This window comes from Sinocyclocheilus anshuiensis, unplaced genomic scaffold, assembly GCF_001515605.1.
Source record: "Sinocyclocheilus anshuiensis isolate Anshui unplaced genomic scaffold, SAMN03320099.WGS_v1.1 scaffold393, whole genome shotgun sequence".
NCBI classification, from domain to species: domain Eukaryota; kingdom Metazoa; phylum Chordata; class Actinopteri; order Cypriniformes; family Cyprinidae; genus Sinocyclocheilus; species Sinocyclocheilus anshuiensis.
In genome coordinates this window covers 1,962,368-1,981,668 of record NW_015536501.1, presented here as the reverse complement: position 1 = coordinate 1,981,668, position 19,301 = coordinate 1,962,368, and the positions used below count along the sequence as shown (strand labels likewise).

Genomic DNA, 19,301 nt, shown 5'->3' with positions numbered 1-19,301 from the left:
AGCCACCGCTTTGAAGTAAAGGGAAGCTGAAATATTAAGCATGTAAAATGCTCCGCGGAAATTGAGGTGTCATGTGCCTGACAGATGGTGCATGCTTTGCACCAACCGTTCCATCTGGCTGAAGTGACACCGTCATATTCAGAGGCTCAGACTCATCATGGAGCATCTTCAAAGTTCAGCGCTGACGTTCTGAATCGCTCATTCACATGCATCATTAGCGCTGTAGCCGCGTTAGGAGCGATTATGAGGGGCTGTGTTCTATTCCTCAACAATATCCTGCTTTTTAATCTCTTTAAAAGGCGTGTTGGCAACAGTAAACATTTAGATGCTTGAGGAGCCTTATTCTCCAGTCTTGACAGTCTTGCATAATTCCATTACAGTTTATTGCTTTTCTTTTAACAGCAGAGTACCTGAAAAGAGGGAACGATCAAGACACAACAAAAACCAGGCTTAAACTCACATTTCCCATTTGAGCACCATGGCTCAATGTGAGGGAGCAAACGTCCTTCGAGGAACAGTTCACCCAAAAATTTGCTGAGAACGTACTCACCCTCAGGCCATACAAGATGTAAAGGAGTTAGTTTATTCATGGAGATGTGGAGAAATTTATCATTGCATCACTTGCTCACCAATGGATCCTCTGTAATGAATGGGTGCCGTCAGAATGAGAGTCCAAACAGCTGATTAAAAACATCACAGTAATCCACAAGTGATCCACACCACTCCAGTCCATCAACTGATGTCTTGCGAGAGAAAAATCTGCATGCTTTAAAGAATAAATCCATAATTAAGAAGTTTTTAACTTCAAACAGATTGTGAAAACAGTCCAAATCAGTTCTAAACAAATATGTTGGTGGATTTTGATGTGAGAGGACAACAGGGGATGGACTTTTTCATTGGACAAAGCATTATTATGGATTTTGCAAAAAAAAAAACTATGGTTTAAAGTTAAAACAACTTCATGGTGAATTTGTTTCTTACAAGCACACAGCTTTTTCACAGCTTCACAAGACATTAACTGATGGACTGGAGTGGTGTGGATTACTTGTGGATTATTGTGATGTTTTTTCAGCTGTTTGGACTCTCATTCTGACGGCACCCATTCACTGCAGAGGATCCATTGGTGAGCTAGTGATGTAATGCTACATTTCTCCAAATCTTTTCCAATGGAGAAACAAACTCATCTACATCTTAGATGGCCTGAGGATAAGTACATTTTCAGCAAATTGTTATTTTTGAGAGAACTATTACTTAAAACTCAACAAACACGAAATGGTGGTTGCAACCCAATGTGATTAATGTTCTGAGTCAAACAATTTTGGCACGACATGCACTGAATCCTTTAAAATAAGACTAGGATCATTTATTATGAAAGTCAAGTTGATTTTAGTCTTCTGCATGTCAGAGTAAACATTTTAGAGCATTTAATGACCCCTGAAATGAATCCAGTCAGTGCAACTAAACACAAAACACACACTAATATATTCTCTTTTCAGGGCACTGGTAAAGATGAGCCGATCCTTTGGGCCGTTCATTAGTTTTGTCGGATTCACTCGACCAATGCGATCAGTCAGGGCTGATTAACACTTCCTGATAATTTCATTAACACTCCGAGGCAACAGATGCTCGGCTGTGAAACTCTTGTGTCAGGATGTTTACGCTAAACTGTTTCCTCACGTTTTCATCGGGAAACGTTAACGAGGGCCTTAATTTGTCGTTTGACAGCCTCTTGCTGCCTACCTGATAAGCGAGTGGGCAAAAGCTCAGTGCTGGTAACCAATAGGTTGATGGTTTGATCCCAGCAAGAAGAAAAGCATCGATATTTTGCCCTTCAGCAAAACACAGATTGAATGCTGAAAATGCTGAAAAGAACAGCATTTATTTGAAATAGTAAACTTTTGTAATAATATAAAATGTCTTTACTGTCACTTAATTAGCTGGTAATGCATAAAGCATCTCCTAAAACCACCACTTGCAATCTTTAGGTTGTCCACATCTCATCTTGTATTTTTTTGTGCTGTAGGACACGAGTGTTCAAAGGAAACCCGAGAAAGTCTCTCCAGTTCCCAGTGACTAGAGAATCCTCTGTGTGAACGATGAGGAGGTGCTGAGCTGCTTAGTCGGGCTCCAGGCGCTAAAGAGAAGCTGTCAGTCGCCCTCCCATCAGCAAACCTCCAGGGCATCAGATGCAAACCTTTCATTCGGAGGAAACTACAGCGGAAAGCACTTTCCAAGATCCACTGTACGCGCACAGGCCGCAAGCCCATGGTATAGAGCTACAGGATAGCAGATATTACGCAAGCTGCCCTAATGTCACAGCTTATAAAATGGCAGTGATCTTGCATACAACCGTATTCTGATGTACACAGAAATCTTAAGAGCTTATTGCTATTTTTAACACACCACATGCTTAATTGAAATAATACCATAATGCCAGCCAACAAATTACGCTAGAGATATTACCTAACGCTTATATTTACAGAACATGCCAGCGTTCAACGGATCTACATCAGCGTTTGTTTTCATATCCGATTAGGGAAATATGATATTAGCAAAACAAACACCTGGTGATGGATTCAGAACCAGACAGAAGCCCATCATATCCTGAATCAACAAACCCACACAGGTACAATCAAATGAGTTATTCTATGAAACGGATGCCTTTTTCATTTTTTTCATCTTTTAAAATCAAAAAGTTTTTTTGTAAAAAAAAAAAAAAGTAAATAAATAAACTTCAATAATCAGTATAGTATGTAGTTTTAGACTTTTTTTTACCAATATATATTTTAGAAAAAGTGATTTAAAACATTCCTTAAAATCATATTAAATAATTAATTTTAATTTAATTTATATAAATATAATTTTAGAAATGCATAATGTATTTTTTATTTAATATATTTATATTACACAAATAAATTTAATCATTTTTATAATATTAAATAATTTGTAAGTAACATTTTAAACACTGTATCAGACAAATAAAGTATTAATAAATTGTACTGTGCCATCTTGAGTCACATTCAAATATTAATTTAAAATAATTCTTTAATTTTCCCCATCTGCACTGCTGGTAGTTATGCCACTCGCTGATACTTATACAAATATTCACTTTTCTTTAATTACTTATAAAAAATCATGGTAATGAGGCCTGCTAAACAAAAACATAACAAGAAGCAATAACAGAAAATGTCTATAATTATCCATACACTCATAAAAATAAAGATTCTTTATTGGCATTTATTATATTCTATGGGGTTCCATCTAGTGGAAAAAAGGTTCTTTACATTATTTAAAAAATGGTTATTTTAAGAGCTGTTCACTGAAAGGTTCTTTGGGGAACCTAAAGGGTTCTTATGACATCGCTGTGAAACCCCCTTTTGGAACCTTTATTTTTAAGAGTGTAATAAGAGTCCTTATTTACATGTTAATGAATCAAAAGACACTTTTTACGTTATGGCCCAATGTTCAGGTCTCCATAAATCCACAGCAAAGGACACATATTTAAGCCTGTAGTCCTCTGAGAGCACATCTCACGCACTTGCTTTAGTTCCTATCAGACATTTCCTGCAGGACATTCTTGCCCTTTCTATTCTCATTTGGCTTTGTGTATCAGAAACTAGGGAGAGCTGTGGAGAAAGACGGGAAGTGATGTGATGGGAAGAGAAGGACAAATTCCAGATGAGTGAGTTTTAGAAGGTGCAGAACAGACAGTCTGTCACCTAGAGAGTTCTGGCCCTGTGAAAATAACACTGACAGCACCGCCAGAATAGTCGATCTGATTTTTGGGAGAGCTACTGTGAATTTGCTTAAAACTTTGCAGGCGATAGTTCTGCATTCAGTCAAAAATGAGAAATCGCACTCATTTACTCATTCCTAACCCGTATGACTTTCTTTCCTCTGTGGAAGCAGAGCGTGAGTCCTATGGCTACTTTTATGGTGCTTTTGAAGCACGAAAGCCCTAGTTCCCATTCACTGTAATTGCATGGAAGAGAGCGACCAGCACAATTCTTCTACGAATGAAGGAACACCAAACACAATGATAGAGAGCAAATAGTGATATGAGAGAATTATTTCTTTAAAATATAACAATTTAGATTCATTTGAGTCACCAGGAAAAATCACTCTCATGTGTTTCATAGCATGGAAGAGCTCTATCATATCACCGGCAGTAAATAAAGACAGCTAGTGTAACTAAGATCTCATTCCTTTTAACAAACAGAGTGTGCCAAAACAAAGAGAACTCAATTATTATGGGACGTGATCCAAAGTGAACACGAGGGACATGATAACTTTTGTAATCTAACACGTCTAGTTATGGAAAGTGCTGGGTTCAGTACAAATTCAGTTCAATATTAAGTAATGAATCACTGTTACAGATGTTGTCGATTTCCAGACAATTTCAACTCATTATTTGTAAACACAAACAACGCACTGTAATTGTGTTTAAAGTAATGCTCTTATGCCATTTAATTCAATTCACATTTTCCACTATGTAAATTAAACAAAAGCCAACTCGGAAGCTAATGTAGAAATCTAGAATTTAAATAACTGTACAGTAGCAAAACAAATGCTTTTTGCCATTAAAATGCCATTTTGTTTCTTTACACATCATATTCTGTGCTGACAACAGAATAATGCATGGTTAAAGCTGTCAATCTAAACTAAATGGAACAGAACATTAAAATGGAAGTCTATGGAGCAAGGGAAAACATAAAAAATACCCACAAGACTTATAGCATATGTATTAGAATCCACAAGACTTAATATTAGGCCTATATGTATTAACATGAGACTAGTCACTTACAAATCTTGCCTGTGCAGTTATCCAACATTCAATTCAACTTATGGCGCTTTTCTACGGCACGGCACGGTTCACTTTTGGGGGGTTTTCCACTGTGTACAGTACCTGGTACCCAGTACTTTTTTCAGTACCACCTCGGTTGAGGTTCTAAGTGAACCGTATCGTTACCAAAACGTGACGTGTAAACCTACGAACCGATTCAGTTCGATTTGGTGAACTGGTTTGACCGGTTCACTAAGAAGATCCGGTTAAATAGAACAATTAGTTTGCGATCCGGACATCACTAGATTACTAGATTGCCCATTACAAACGAGGCATTTGTTGCATCCAGTGGGGACATAATTACTAATGAATTAATTGATTTATGTAATTATTTAATTAAGTGTTTTCATTAGAGCTGTCTATAAAAACCAGCAGGCAAGAGTAGTGTTATCAGTCAGGAGAAGGAGGTGGTTTTAATTCTATCGTAAGCTCATTTTGTAATTTTTAAGGTATGATGTGATTTGTAGGTTGAAAGTAGCCTACTGCATGTTTTTACACATTTTTAAACTATATAGCCATCTGTGTTAAAGGGAAGTTATCTTTTGTTTAACCCACAACACCTGGCCCTGAATTCTTTATTTATATAGTAAAATTTCATGGGATTTCATGTCACATGATTAACTGGGCAACCAGAAGTGGTTCATGGGTTCACTTAATGGCCATGTAGCCTAAAACTGGACAACCTAGCAAATTTAGCATGATAAATAAAGGAATGTAAACTACATGTAAAAACGTACTGATTGTAGCAAACACACTCACATTATCAGCAAAGATGCGCTCACGGTTACAGGAAGTTGTGCTTGCTAGTAGGCCTTCCTTTACAAGTAAAATAAATGAAAAAATAACAAAATATGACGCTCGTGTTTCTCAAGTAACACTATTCATACTATATATGAAGTTTCAGAGGAAGGTTTTGTCTTATTTATTGAGCTCTTTTGCGTCGACAATCTCATCATTAAACATGGCGTTAATACGAGCGGTAAAACGCGAAACGTACCTGTGTAGGTGTGTCTGCTTCGCTGTGATTGGCTGATGACGCTGTCAACGGAATAAAGCCCGCCTACGACGTTCATAACATGTGCGCGAAAAACCTGAATGCGTCAAACCGATGAATATAGACGAATAATTACAAAACAGTCACATATCACCACTTTCAGTTAAATCTGAATCAAAATTAATTTAAAATCACTCGAATTAATAAATAAATAATAAAGCTGTAGCTGCACCTCCATGTCTGCGACCATAACGCACGTTTGACCAAGGATAGTCGATGATACAATAACTGCGACTAATATAGCCTAATAAAACATACAAACAGCAGTTTGTACTATTAATGACATTATAAAATATCCGTTATTGTATTGTTGTAGTGATTATGTTTGAAGCAATGTTTAACTCGCATACGCGAGTTTTTAATATAGCCTAGGTTGTTCTATAGAAACAAAAACATATAGGCTATATTGTTTATACTTGCTTATAGTGTAGAAAACGCTGTTCCTTTAACCTGGAAACTGGAAATGTCAAATGGAGCTGGAATATGAATTTACATTGGACAGAAATAATCCAAACGCAGAGAGGTGCCTTTTCCTTCTCATTTCAGAAGATCAGCGCACACAACTGACGGAAAATAAACACATCATTTTTTTTACTAGAGGACAGAATCGTGTTAAGGAGCCCCATGCACTCGCGCATGTCCCAATTAAAGATGAGTTGCCCACGCGCGTGGAACTGAGCTAACTTTACACAGCAAGTGATTAAAGAGCTGCTCGGGGAAGAAAAACACGGGTGGATGAACCAACACAGTCATTTGACTTCTTGTTCACGCATCTGCATGAATAATGCAACAGCACTGCATTTATTACACCAGGTCAGGGAGGGTGAGGGCTCCAGTTTTGGGGAGGTGACACTTACTGAAATCGCACACAACTGACGGAAAATAAACACATCATTTTTTTTACTAGAGGACAGAATCGTGTTAAGGAGCCCCATGCACTCGCGCATGTCCCAATTAAAGATGAGTTGCCCACGCGCGTGGAACTGAGCTAACTTTACACAGCAAGTGATTAAAGAGCTGCTCGGGGAAGAAAAACACGGGTGGATGAACCAACACAGTCATTTGACTTCTTGTTCACGCATCTGCATGAATAATGCAACAGCATTGCATTTATTACACCAGGTCAGGGAGGGTGAGGGCTCCTGTTTTGGGGAGGTGACACTTACTGAAATCAAACTGCTCCTGTTTCTGATGCGAGCGCACGATTTACAAAAGAAAGCATTTATTTTTATAGCAATCTTGCGAAAAAAAAACTCATAATAGCGTAAATGAAGCATGCTTATGAATGGACAAGCGCACATACACACGCATTAGCTGACAACAAACCAGTGCATTTTCATGTCATTCCATGCACTTTCATTACAGTTAAAGCGCAAGTCCAAAGGGTCCTTCTTGACTGTGATTTAAGCACGATGTCTATGCATTACATCTATAGATGTGAAATATTATAAAATCACATTCAGTTGGAATCCCGCAGCGTTTCTCTTTGTCCACGCGCGTTATTATGCAGCAGATCCACACATAAGCATGTTTCTTCATTATTTCTGCCCCACTTTTGTCTTGAAAACAATTCTGGCAGCGCATGCACGAGCCAAACTAATCAAAACAGGCATGTTTGTCTCATATGATCTTGTCCGTAAACCTCACATGTCGCATCAGGGCGACTAAACTCAAATACTTGTGTTGCAACGAGTCTTTATCAAATAGGCTGTGCGTAATCGTGCTAAAAGTGAGGTGTGTGTTATTAAAGTTTCCAGGGCTCTTTCTGTTAAACAGCAGTGTCAGTGCATCAAAGACACAAGGGCATCTGAATGAATCAGTGCAGTAATGAACATTACCTTGGGTTGAGATCTCTCCCCATAGGATTCCCATCCAAACCATCAAGCCGACCAGCAGAGCATCACTTTGAACTCCCAGCATGTTAAGACACAGTCCAAAGGGGGTCCAGCCCAGAATAATCACAGATGCAGCGTTGAAGTCCACAGCAGAGCTGCTTAGTGTCAGAGACTTGGAGTTGAACTCACAGGCGGCGTGTGTGCATGAGCTCCTGTGTGTTCACAGCTGTGATGTCGGTTTGGTCTCTGTCTCCAGCTCTCTACATCTCTTCTCTGCTGAACTCCGCAGTGTGTCTTCTCCTTCACTCACCCCTCCTCTCTCTCTCTCTCTCTCTGGTTTGTGTGTAAAAGTTGCTGATGCTGTGGGGAGAATATGCTTCTACAGTTTAGAATCTGAATCCAGGGAAATAGTCAATGTTTATTTGTTACTGATAGATAGATAGATAGATAGATAGATAGATAGATAGAGCATAGTTTGATCTGAAATAAACACAAGCCCACACTTTTTAACCAATCAGAAATTTTCTGACATACATGAAGAACTCATTTCTGAGAATGGTGTGACCACTTACCCCAGTCTGCATTTTACCATAAAGGCAATTTAAAACTCCCAGTGGAGAGGCTGGTGTCTACTTACATTACCAAATGTTTTTCCCAAATCAATCCACAGTGAAGCCCCATATGATATCATGCATGACTTCACCGGTCAAGGGAATTTATAGTCCAGTAACAGCGTTAGTGTTTATCCCACATCTCTCATCTCAGGCTAAAAGGCTCCTGGCCTGCACTAAGAAATGAGATAGACCTTGAGTTTGAGGTGCCGTGACCAGAACAGACTATGTTTCAACAAGATATGCCTGGCTATGTGAGAAGAGCTGGACAGAAACCGCATAAAGACCTCCAGTCCGCTTTGAGATATGTGACGCTTTGATGCACTTTTATTTCTTGTCAATCCAGTGGCCTGAGAAGAAAGTCATTTCTCTGAGAGCGTCATTTTCAAATGCTTGTTAGCTGGATCAAGCTGCTTTGCGATAATCTTTGTTAATTACATCTGAGTGAGTGTTCCAGAAGAGAAAGAGAAAACATTCATCGGGAGAAATTCGCTTAAAGGGATAGTTCACCCAAAAATGAACATTTACTGACAATGTACTCCCCCTCAGGCTGACTGCAACCACTGTGTTTGCCATAGTTAAAAGTCAGCTTCTGAATATAAAGATGCTGTTGCATTTATCTTAAAACAGATAAAGTGAAACATATGCATCTGCTGACACTCATTCAAAGTGATGTACATTGCATTCAATGTACTTTTTTTTTGTTTTACTTCATGCATTCCCTGGCAACCAAACCTTGGTGTTGCTAGCGCCACACTCTTCTCTTTAAGCTAGAGAAATGAAAAAAATCCATGAAAAGAAAATCTCAAAGTGACTGACACTCTATTGACACTTTATAGAGGGATCCCATCCCTTTCCTTGAGAAAATCTTAATTAGATTCCAAGGAGGTCTAAGGATTATCTGTGATTTTCCACACTGTCTCCATTTTCCTGCCATCTATCAGCCGGGTTGCTGTGATTCCACACTGAAATGCCACCAAACGAGCAAATCCACAATATGCTTAGTTTACTTAGGAAGTGCTGAAACAGGTATTCTGCAGCTAATGCAGTGTGGAAAGGTCCTTGGGGAGGGAAACTCATTTTTTTAGTTTTCAACACCTTTGGAGCATTTCCCAGGAACAATTAAAGTCAACGTGAAATGGCACTTGCAACCCATTTTTGCTGCTGTAAGATGACGCATTTTTAAGTGAAACACGATATTCAACGAGACAGAAAAAATTAGTAGGGCAGGACTTGATTTTATCCACCAGGAACTGATGATAAAAAAGTAGGTGATATGTACCAGCACTGCTTAGTTCAATCTACTGTTATTTGCTATTATTGCAGCAACATTAAAGAACTGCATTAATAATTGGCAAGATTTTAGAAAGGTTGCATTACCTACAATCATTGACTAAAACCTTGACGATGTAAACAGCTTTTTGGCTATTGGCTGAAACTATTTACTGTTTTCTTTAGAAAGAGCCTCTAACACTAGCATTCTCTATTATTTTTCTATTCTTTTGACTTGTTTTATTTTTATTGAAAAAGGACCCTCTAACACAATCAGAGAGTCCCTATTATTTTTCTATTCTATCTACTTGTTTTCTTTTTATCATAAAAAAAAAAGACTTTCTACGTGTACTGCATTAGGCTAACTGAGACTTGTCACAGCACTTACATATTATTGCTGTGTGTTTGCTGCAATTTTATGTTATAAATTGAATATACATGCCATTTTTTTCAATATATTTTTTATATAAAGTCATATATTAGGAAGGGGTCATCACATTTGGGGGTCTGTGGCATCGGTGACATCAGCTACAAAGGAAATTTGTTTTAGAGCCAGAGCAAGTATAAAAAGAAAATCTTTTTTTTTAACATAAATTTGCTGATGAATCATCCTTAAGAACATTGTTGTGTTCTGAGAAAGTAAATTTCTATTTGTGACCCTGGACCACAAAACCAGTCATAAGGGTAAATTTTTTATAAATTGATACATATGATTACATTAAATAAGCTTTCCATTGATGCATGGTTTGTTAGGATAGGACAATAGTTGGCCGAGATACAACTATTTGAAAATCTGGAATCTGAGGGTGCAAAAAAATCAAAATATTGAGAAAATTGCCTTTAAAGTTGTCCAAATGAAGTCCTTAGCAATGCATATTACTAATCAAAAATTAAGTTTTGATATATTTACGGTAGGAAATTTACAAAATATCTTCATGGAACATGATCTTTACTTAATATCCTAATGATTTTTGGCATAAAAGAAAAATCGATAATTTTGACCCATACAATGTATTTTTGGCTATTGCTACAATATACCTGTGATACTTATGACTGATTTTGTGCTCCATGGTCACATTTGCTCTATTATTATTTACTGTTACTTCTATTACAATTTTGATGTCATGTTGACTTTAAAGCACACTTGTCATGTTACCGAACAGCCGTTTGGCACCGTGCACCATGCATTCATTCATCGCATTAGACAGCCCACAAATGCTCTTAGTCACCATTAATAATAGCTAACAAATGCTCATTGGGTTCATTTGTGCTTTTTAACTTAGTGTGTGTGAGTGTTTCACAGAGGAGAACGGGGCCCACACACAGCGAGGATTCACTTGAGCCCTCCCACGCGCTCTCTAAACCATCCTATACGCCGTCAGGAGCTGAGATTGTGTGAGTGGAGCTCCCATGTGGCTTCACATTTCATTTACAAGGCATTCGCCTCTATTTTTCGCATGTCATTCGGTCTCTTCTGGTGAGCACAGGTGTGCAGACACAGAAAATTATGAAGTTATATTACAGACACAGCTCATAATTCTGCCTAACGTCAATATATAATATTTGTATATATAATATTGATTTACCCATCACCCCCACACCTTGTAATATCCCAGTTTCTTTGTCCTCATGGCGTCTTCGGCCCCCCTCCTCTACTTTCTTTTCATTCGGCAGCTCGTGGTCTTTGATGGCGGCAAGGGGCTGGTGGTGGAACCCAGGGGAGTGGCGGTCAAACTCACAGCCCATGTTCTCTCTCCGCTCCGTAATTCACAGGCTGAGCGATCCGGTGCATGGAGATCTGTTAATAATAGATCACACGACAGAATGAGAGTGCAGCACATATGGAACTGAGGGGGATCTGAGATACATAAACAACCATGGCAAATAGAAGTTAAACGACTGAAATACACATCTGGCTCACATGTTGAATTGAGTCACACACAAAAAAAATAGTCAAGTCACTTTTATTATATAGTGCTTTGTATAACATATCATTTCAAAGCAGCTTCACAGTAATAAACAGGAAAATAAGAATCAATGATGCAGGCTTCTTCAAATATGAGAGAAATTCAGCTGTATAGCAGCTATAAAATAGACATTGTTTAATTAATTATTTAGTGTAAAATGCATGAATTATGAAAGGAGTTCATAGGCACAGCTTTATCTCATGCGAATAATTGATTTGAGGGATCTTTTTGGGAGACTGGGGCAAGTTGTCACACTTTTTACTACAGTGAATATTTCTAAGGCCTGATTTACAGTATATATAAACACAAAAAGTCTTGAATACAAAAATAAATAAATAAAATTCACATTTATACAGATGCAGATTTGTGACAATATATGTCAATGGGAATCTGCTATTTATTTTTACACTGATTTGAAAATCATTGCACAAAATATCCGTTTATAAAATGTAATCAAAGTACACACACACACACACACATATATATATATAGCCTAGTCAACTCTTTCCTTAATGTATGCAAGTTTCACTTATTGACTAAATAACTATTAGCCTACAAAACTATAATATACCTCTATTATAGTCAACTCTTTCTTTAAAGCATGCTTTTTTCGCTTCCTAACCCAACAACACGACAAAACTTGATGCTATTCTATTTTTTGTTTGTTTTAAACTTTACTTCATAAACATGATCATAATTTGGCTCTTTATTTACACTAGGCTTATAAAGTAAATTAAACCACTGCTATTGAAAATAAGCACTTAATTGCAGACCTTGCGAAAACGTACCTATGTGACAACTAGCCCCGGTTATAAGAGAGGTTAATATAACATAAAAGACAACATATTTAGTATGCATAATTATTAGTCAGCTTAATTCTATTCGATTAAAACATGATTATAAAGAAGTGATTTTTCAGCAGGTTCATACAGCAGGTCGGATCCATAATTAACCTGCAGTGATCCTGACTTAATTACTGTCACCTGATGAGCAATTAACTTCCTCTTTTAACGTTCACAGGGCGCAAACTCACTCTTTCTTTTCTTTTGCTGTCCTAGAAAGAGATTTATTTCTGGTGAGAATATGTGACGAATTTCTGAATAATTTACATTACATACTGCGTATTATATTGGCTAATAAACATTTACTGTATGTGCCTTTCAGTTTTCTGTTTTTGTTTCAAAATGAGCAAAACAGAGAAACCATTATCCACTCTTTGGGGTAAGATGTTACACTTTCCGTGTCTTCAGATAAAATATAATTCAAAACGTACTAATATTCTATATTAAATCGTTCGTTGTTTCAGGTTGTGAACTCAATGAATCTAATAAAGAAGAGTCCTTCAAGACGGATGATACGAACCATCAACACCAGCTGGCACTGAGAACGGTTGGTTCAGTGATTGTCGAGGTAACGCGACGTTTAATAGGTGTTTATTGCATTTAACCCATTAATATTTGATTTGAAGATGTGTCTGGGTCACACTGCTAAAGATGAGTTCAATATTGTCGAGTTGGTCACTGGTGAGGGCAACAGCAGCGCGAAAGCGGTTCCCATAGCAACGCTACACGCTAAATCTATGCCTACGGTAAGAAATATTCGCTTTCATGTGATATTTCTGTGCAAACGTTAGCTCGCTAAAATACACACAATGCCTCTCTAAGTAACATTTTCGCTAAGTGTTTTTTTTTTTTGTCCGTTTTCACCCTAATTACCGGTTTCAATTTAACCCTCTGGTGCTCTTCGTTTTTTTTATTTTGTATTTTTATTTAGACTTTAGGTAAAATAGTCGCAAGTGTATATGGTGAAAAATGACAGCTTTGGAAATGAATGGGAAGCAAAACCTTACTGAAAGCTCACTTTTTTTCTTTTTTTTTTTTTTTTTGTGATATCAACCTCAAATTTGGAACACAGTTGCTTAGATTTATGGCTCTGATTTGTCACGCCGTTTTAGATTAGGCTAAAACATGTTTTGGAAAAAAAAAAAAAAAATTATATATGTATGTGTGTGTGTGTATGTATGTATGTATGTATGTATGTGTGTATATATAAGTCTAACTATATATAATATATAATAAAAGCGTCTGCTAAATGACTAAATAAATAAATAAATAAATGTATATGTATGTGTTTCCATAAAACAGTATTTTTGTGCAATTTTCATAAAGATTTATTTTGTTTGTTGCCGTTTAATAATAATTTTCAGTTCAGTGATAATGTGTCAAGATTTTCATCCTTTAAGTTGGAAACCTAATTTTCAGATCTATGCTCAAAGCGGTTAACGGGTAATAGATCATAACTATTCCATAAATGGCACAATAAATTCCCCTAAAAATGCAAATGACTAAACCTTATTGAGCTAAAATATAGTACGTTCATTTAATTCAAATAATAAAAAAAAAATCAGTAATTTGATGACCATGCAAGCAGCACCAGGGGGTTGAAAAATGTTGTGAAACTATATTTTTATGGAGTCTTCTATAATGTACTTTGAATAGAGCTACAGTGATCACATTTCACCTCCACAAGTCTGTGTATATACCTCATGAGATTTCATTCTCCATCAGGTCAACCTGTCTGGATTGGATCTTCATCCACCCGTGACCTTTCGCCTGAAGCACGGCTCTGGGCCTGTGTATGTCGGAGCGGAACATGTGGCCTGTGAGTGGTCCTTTCAGCTCCATTTTTAGCTACTGTCTGTGGTTGGTATTTAAGTCAATGGGACTTGTGCCAAAATCTCTCCCAGTGGAGGAGTACTCCGATGATGAAGAGCTGGATGAAGAGATGGATGAGGAGGTAGAAGAAGAGGAGGAAGATATTGAAGTATCACCGGTTAAGAAAGTCACAAAAAATGGTGCTGGCAAAGTAAGGCTTCGTCTCGTAGGTCACAAGTTGTTTCAAATAAATTTGTTCTAATTCTCACTGCTCCCTTTTATCTTCAAAGAGAAAGAAGCCAGAAAAGGGAGAGGATGAGTAAGTTAAATCTAACATTTTAATTTTGTTTGTCCTCCTTTCATTTCTCAAAGCAAACTAATCAAGTGTTTTGTAAATGCAGGGAAGCCTCAGATGGTGACAATCCACCTAAAAAGGTACCTTTTTTATTCTTGAAGGTTTTTCTTTTTCTAAAGCTATGCAAAAATGAATAACATTGTTTCTTTCAGGGTAAAGGAAGGGGACGGAAGGCGAAGGTGTGACCAGGCAAGGACTTGTAGATGACATACAAATCTGATCATGTAGAGACTCGAGCATTGATCATGTTCTTATTGCAGATGTGGATGGGAAGCGGCACGTTCCCAGAAGGCCGCTGCTGGACATTTGAGTTGGGAGCTCAAATTTCTCACCATGGTCCCATTGTAGTTATGCTTTGTCAATAAAACCGTTAGAGGGGAAGGCAAACTTGTCTCATTTTCTCAAAGCATTTTGTCTGTGGAAGAAAGTATGACTGCGTTGGCACAAAAATGTCTGCAGCTGTCGTCTTAATGCGACAGAAGCACCAATTTAAATCCGAGGCACTGCATTATAGAGTCGTTCTATATTTAGGGGTACATGTCATATCCATGGACTCTATCAATTTTACTAATTTTAATAACTTTTCACTTCAAACAATGATCACTTTTATATCGGGACATTTCTAATTAATTTAATACAAAAATCCAACATATCTCTTTTATCTTGCAAAAATGGCATATTCTATACTGGAATTAGCTGTTTTTGTGCTGTCCAATTTGGTAACTAAGGTTTTGCTCTTCAGATTATCTCTAAAATATTTCTGTATATTTTTTTTTATAAATATTTGTCCAAAATCAACATTATGAGAAAGGTATTTAAAAAAATATATTTTGCTCCTCTACATTAAATCCATTTTGTGTATGTCTGAGAAATCGGTGTCGACTGTGTTACTCCCTATAAAACCCCCTATAAATCAGCAATGGTTTGTTCCAAAGACACAATTTTCAACATCACATGATGTATTTTCCTTTTTTGGAGGGAAATTTGAAGACCGTGTGGAAAGTCATAACTTCTCAACTTCTCCTGCAGACAATCATCTAGATTGTCTGCACATAGAGTAGATTCATTGACCGTCAACTGTTATCAACATGTTCTGGTGAACTTGCGTCACATGTTATATTTATAAATATGTAGAGAAAGAATATAAAAAAAGTTAATCAAGGTCATGTACTAACTATTCCAAGGTCAGCAGTTTGCACAAGGCCCTAAAATGGCCGAAATGTCAACTGTGTTACCTATCAACTGTAACACAGTTGACAATGTTGGCAATTCAGTGTCAATTTATGCTCCCACTGAGTGTTGATAAAAATAAATATTCACAAACTATTGTCATTACACAGAAATTATATAGGAATTGCCTAAAACCATGGAAAACAATGGATAAACTTAACTGATCTAATCACGGCCACACTTTCTATGAACTCTGTATCCATAATATTATATACTCATATTCACATTTGTCAAGGGTTAAAAAGCATTCAGAATTCCTCATGATTGACATAAACCTATATAATATTATAGATTTGGCATATATCTATTTCTGCTTAGTCATGACTGATAAAGTGTTATGATGTTATTGTATAAGTCCTTACAACTTGAAGTGTCATGATGCATTATAAAACTTAATTTACCTTTATAATAATATAATATATTAACTAACGTTATAATATACGTATATTATTATAATGTGTGTATGTTTAAAATGTTTTATGGATACTAAGTTCATTCTTACCTGTCAACTGTGTTACTTTGTCAACTGTGTTATGTGTGGTTTTTATGTTATAAATCTTCTAAATGTGAACTAATCCGTCAGAAAAAAGATGGGGATATCTCTGGAGATGGATGACTTTGGTAAAGATGGTGAATAACACTAAATTCAGCATACTGTGGATTTACGTTAAAGAAAAGTATCATCCTTCATGATACCATCCCACAGAATGCCCATTATGAAGCCCCAAATTCATATTTTCAAATCAGTTAGACAGATAACCTCAAAAACTGGTGAATAGACTTAAAAACATTCAAACAAATGTGTAATCAAACATGTGGGATTTCATTCATGTTTCATTTGACACAACATTTGTCCATAACAGTTGACAAAATAATGAATCAAAAAAAAAAAAAGTCATTAGACCTTAAGCTTGTCAAACAATTAATTTAGCACATTAAGGGGATATATTATTCAACCACCTAATTTATTTATAAAAAAAAAAGAATACTGATTTTCTGACTTTTTGGCTGACATGAAATATACCCCTAAATATGAATGACTAGTGATTTACCAGAGGTAAAGATTAAGAAAAATCTTACTGTGGTAAAATCACTGTAATGTGCTGCTTTCAGTGAGTAGATCTATCATGTATTGAGCCTTAACTTTAAAGTTAAGCTCAATTTACAGCACTTGTGGCATATTGGTAATGACCACATTGAATGACCTTACAGTTAAAAGTACAGTTTTAGCAGAACTGAAGAGCTTTTAAAAAGTTTCACATTTCTGATTTTTATAACCTCCCAAACTGGCCTCTTTAACTTCCATCTTCAGTGCCTCATTGTAACTTTAAGGAGAGCCAGTCAAAATTATTCTTTGCGATATCCAGCATTTATGCCACAAATGCTGCAATTTAGTATAACTGAAACTGGAATATTCCTTTAGCCTGTTTATGCTTACCAAGCACATTAAATTACAAAGCATTTGGACACTGTGTTTAGCAGCTTCAAATGCTGCTCTGGCAATTAAGTACAAACTATTTTCTTTACTCCATTCCTAGGCAAATAAGTCTAGGTTAATGATTGGATTGCAGAAACCAGGTCAGTCTCAATTATTATGGAGAGCCTCTGCTTTGTACGCACAATCACTGCTTTGTAAAACGGCTCTATTTCAGTTGTTTTCCTCTGTGAATGTAATGCTGTTCCTCTCCTTTGAAAGGTCGAAGCAAATACCAATGATTCTGCTCGACGTTTTTATTTACATCTGTTGGAGTTCAAAAAATTTGCACTGACTGCTGAGAGGGAAAGCGAGCTCTCACTGGTCAAGATTCATTTCCCTGACCTGAAGCACCCGTGGGTATCAGCACGGCTCGAATAAAGGGCATGTTTACAGTGAGAATTTTAGGAATTTCATGCGTTCACTTTAACATCTTTGTGTACAAACAGTGCTCAAAATAAATCCTCAGTGTATTTGTGCTTCCAGTTAAATGTGCCTCAATGCATTCTGGACTGAGTCAATTCTCCATGTCTTCATCTATCCTGTCAGGGGAAAGAAAAAAGAGAGTGACTAAATGATTCACATCCTTTCACAATTCAATTTAGTTTCATGTTGCTCAATTTTCTTTTTCTTTTGTCATTTAAAGGGGTCATACACAAAAAAAAAAAAAAAAAAAAAGCAAAAACAGTTTTCGTGACCATTTTCCATACTGTTTTTTTTTTCTTTGCAGCTGTGCCTTTAATACATGTAAACATTCACTTTGCATACACTCTCAGAATAAAAAGTACAAAAGCTGTCACTGTGGGGGGTACCATTTCAAAAGGTACACCTTTGTACCTAAAGAGTGCATATTGGCACCTTAAAGGTACTTCTGCTTCTCGCAGTAAGGAAAAGACACTGTAGGTAATATCCTCCAATAATTATTCTAAAAAAACTGTTAAACAACAGAAAATGCAACTTCCTTCTAAACACCAAACTGACGTTTGTGATGTGCAATGTATGGGTGATCAAATTATGTTTCTGACAATACAAATCCACGGATTTCAGAATATCCCTGGATTTGGACTGGGAAGAAGTTTCGAGTTCTCAAAGTTATAGTATGTTTCAGTAGAAACTCAAAAGATCAAGGAAAATTAGCTTCCTCATGATATGACCCCCTTAAATGTAAAGCAGGCCAGTGCAGTTTTAAGCAACCTCGTTGAGTCTTCTAGTCGACTTCTGCTTTTTTGAGGTACTTCTTCATCACCGAGTTGACGTCCTCGCTGCCCTCGGCTTCCAGCCTCTCTCCTTGAGGCCCACGGCGCTTCTGAGATCCGCCAGAACTTGAAGAGTCCGAGTCGGACTCCCTACGTGACGCTCTGGAGGGCGGCAACTCCCCAAAGTGCACACTGAGGGCTCGTCTCTGGCCCGTTCGGGAACTGCTAGATGCCAGGCTGCTGGTGGACTGCGCTCGACGGATGGCTGGGAGAATGTCTGAGCTGGTGTCCCTTGCATCGACTCCGGCCCTCTCCTTGTCTTGATTCCCGAGGAGTCTGCGATTCTGGAATACAAGTGGTTCCAACCCCAATTGCGACTCTCCTGTTTCTGCTACCAGGCCACCAAGTAGACGGCGTCGGATTGGTTGATAGGTGCCAAGAGGAGGCATGGCTTTCGAGCTGGGCTCCTCCTCGCCTTCCTCAGGGATGGCCAGGTTGGACAAGTGGCGGCGGGAACTTGCGGTGGAGGTCACGGATGCGAGGGAGTCGCAGGAGCTGAAGCGGTTCATCTTTCCTGTGGTGGTTGTGGTGGTGGAGGACGTTAGGCCTGACTCGGATAGGGAGCGGAAGCTGGAGGCACGAGGCAGGTGCGGACTGGGAGGTTTCAGTATGCCAGGTCGAGGCAGGTCCTCCAGACCCTCCTCTGCTTCTAGAGATAGCGCTGAGGACCTGCGGCGTAGCGTGGAGGCCCCTGTTGTCTGATAGATGGGAAGGGACACTGTGCTCCCCTCGCCCGCCTCCCCCGCCTCC

At 37.7% G+C, this 19,301-nt stretch overlaps 3 protein-coding genes across 4 annotated transcripts in view; 1 reads left to right on the top strand and 2 right to left on the bottom strand.

Annotated features, from left to right (window-relative positions):
* LOC107689851 (seizure 6-like protein) overlaps window positions 1-8,051 on the bottom strand; it is a 40,846-nt gene extending 32,795 nt beyond the window's left edge. The window contains exon 1 of the mRNA XM_016488023.1: window positions 7,736-8,051. Coding sequence (XP_016343509.1) covers window positions 7,736-7,817 — 82 coding nt within the window. The 5' untranslated portion in view covers window positions 7,818-8,051. The remainder of the gene's footprint in view (window positions 1-7,735) is intronic.
* A 4,563-nt stretch (window positions 8,052-12,614) lies between these two features.
* LOC107689977 (nucleoplasmin ATPase-like) lies at window positions 12,615-14,972 on the top strand. 2 transcript variants are annotated; one of them, XM_016488204.1, is made up of 10 exons: window positions 12,615-12,657; window positions 12,747-12,803; window positions 12,889-12,971; window positions 13,051-13,170; window positions 14,150-14,243; window positions 14,329-14,447; window positions 14,527-14,555; window positions 14,638-14,671; window positions 14,744-14,780; window positions 14,852-14,972. In XM_016488204.1, the coding sequence occupies exons 2-9, from the start codon at window positions 12,767-12,769 to the stop codon at window positions 14,774-14,776; spliced, it is 549 nt and encodes a 182-aa protein (XP_016343690.1). In that variant the 5' UTR covers window positions 12,615-12,657; window positions 12,747-12,766; the 3' UTR covers window positions 14,777-14,780; window positions 14,852-14,972. The 2 variants fall into 2 exon arrangements, with proteins under 2 accessions (XP_016343690.1, XP_016343681.1); XM_016488195.1 differs by having other exon boundaries at window positions 12,624-12,657; window positions 12,754-12,803; window positions 14,635-14,671.
* A 1,923-nt stretch (window positions 14,973-16,895) lies between these two features.
* On the bottom strand, window positions 16,896-19,286 carry LOC107689571 (unconventional myosin-XVIIIb-like). The gene is made up of 2 exons (XM_016487597.1): window positions 18,490-19,286; window positions 16,896-17,837 (listed from the first exon to the last, which is right to left on the bottom strand). Exon 1 carries the CDS (start codon window positions 19,058-19,060, stop codon window positions 18,503-18,505), a length of 558 nt encoding a protein of 185 aa, XP_016343083.1. The 5' UTR covers window positions 19,061-19,286; the 3' UTR covers window positions 16,896-17,837; window positions 18,490-18,502.
* Window positions 19,287-19,301: the final 15 nt, after the last annotated feature.

What these genes read in the sequence shown, in the direction of transcription:
- LOC107689977 (XM_016488195.1), top strand. Translation starts at nt 12,767, where the DNA reads ATGAGCAAAACAGAGAAACCATTATCCACTCTTTGGG. An exon ending in ACCAGCTGGCACTGAGAACG is followed by an intron (nt 12,972 to 13,050) that starts GTTGGTTCAGTG and finishes TTTGATTTGAAG; the next exon opens with ATGTGTCTGGGTCACACTGC. An exon ending in GTGACAATCCACCTAAAAAG is followed by an intron (nt 14,672 to 14,743) that starts GTACCTTTTTTA and finishes TGTTTCTTTCAG; the next exon opens with GGTAAAGGAAGGGGACGGAA.
- LOC107689571 (XM_016487597.1), bottom strand. Translation starts at nt 19,060, where the DNA reads ATGAACCGCTTCAGCTCCTGCGACTCCCTCGCATCCGTGACCTCCACC.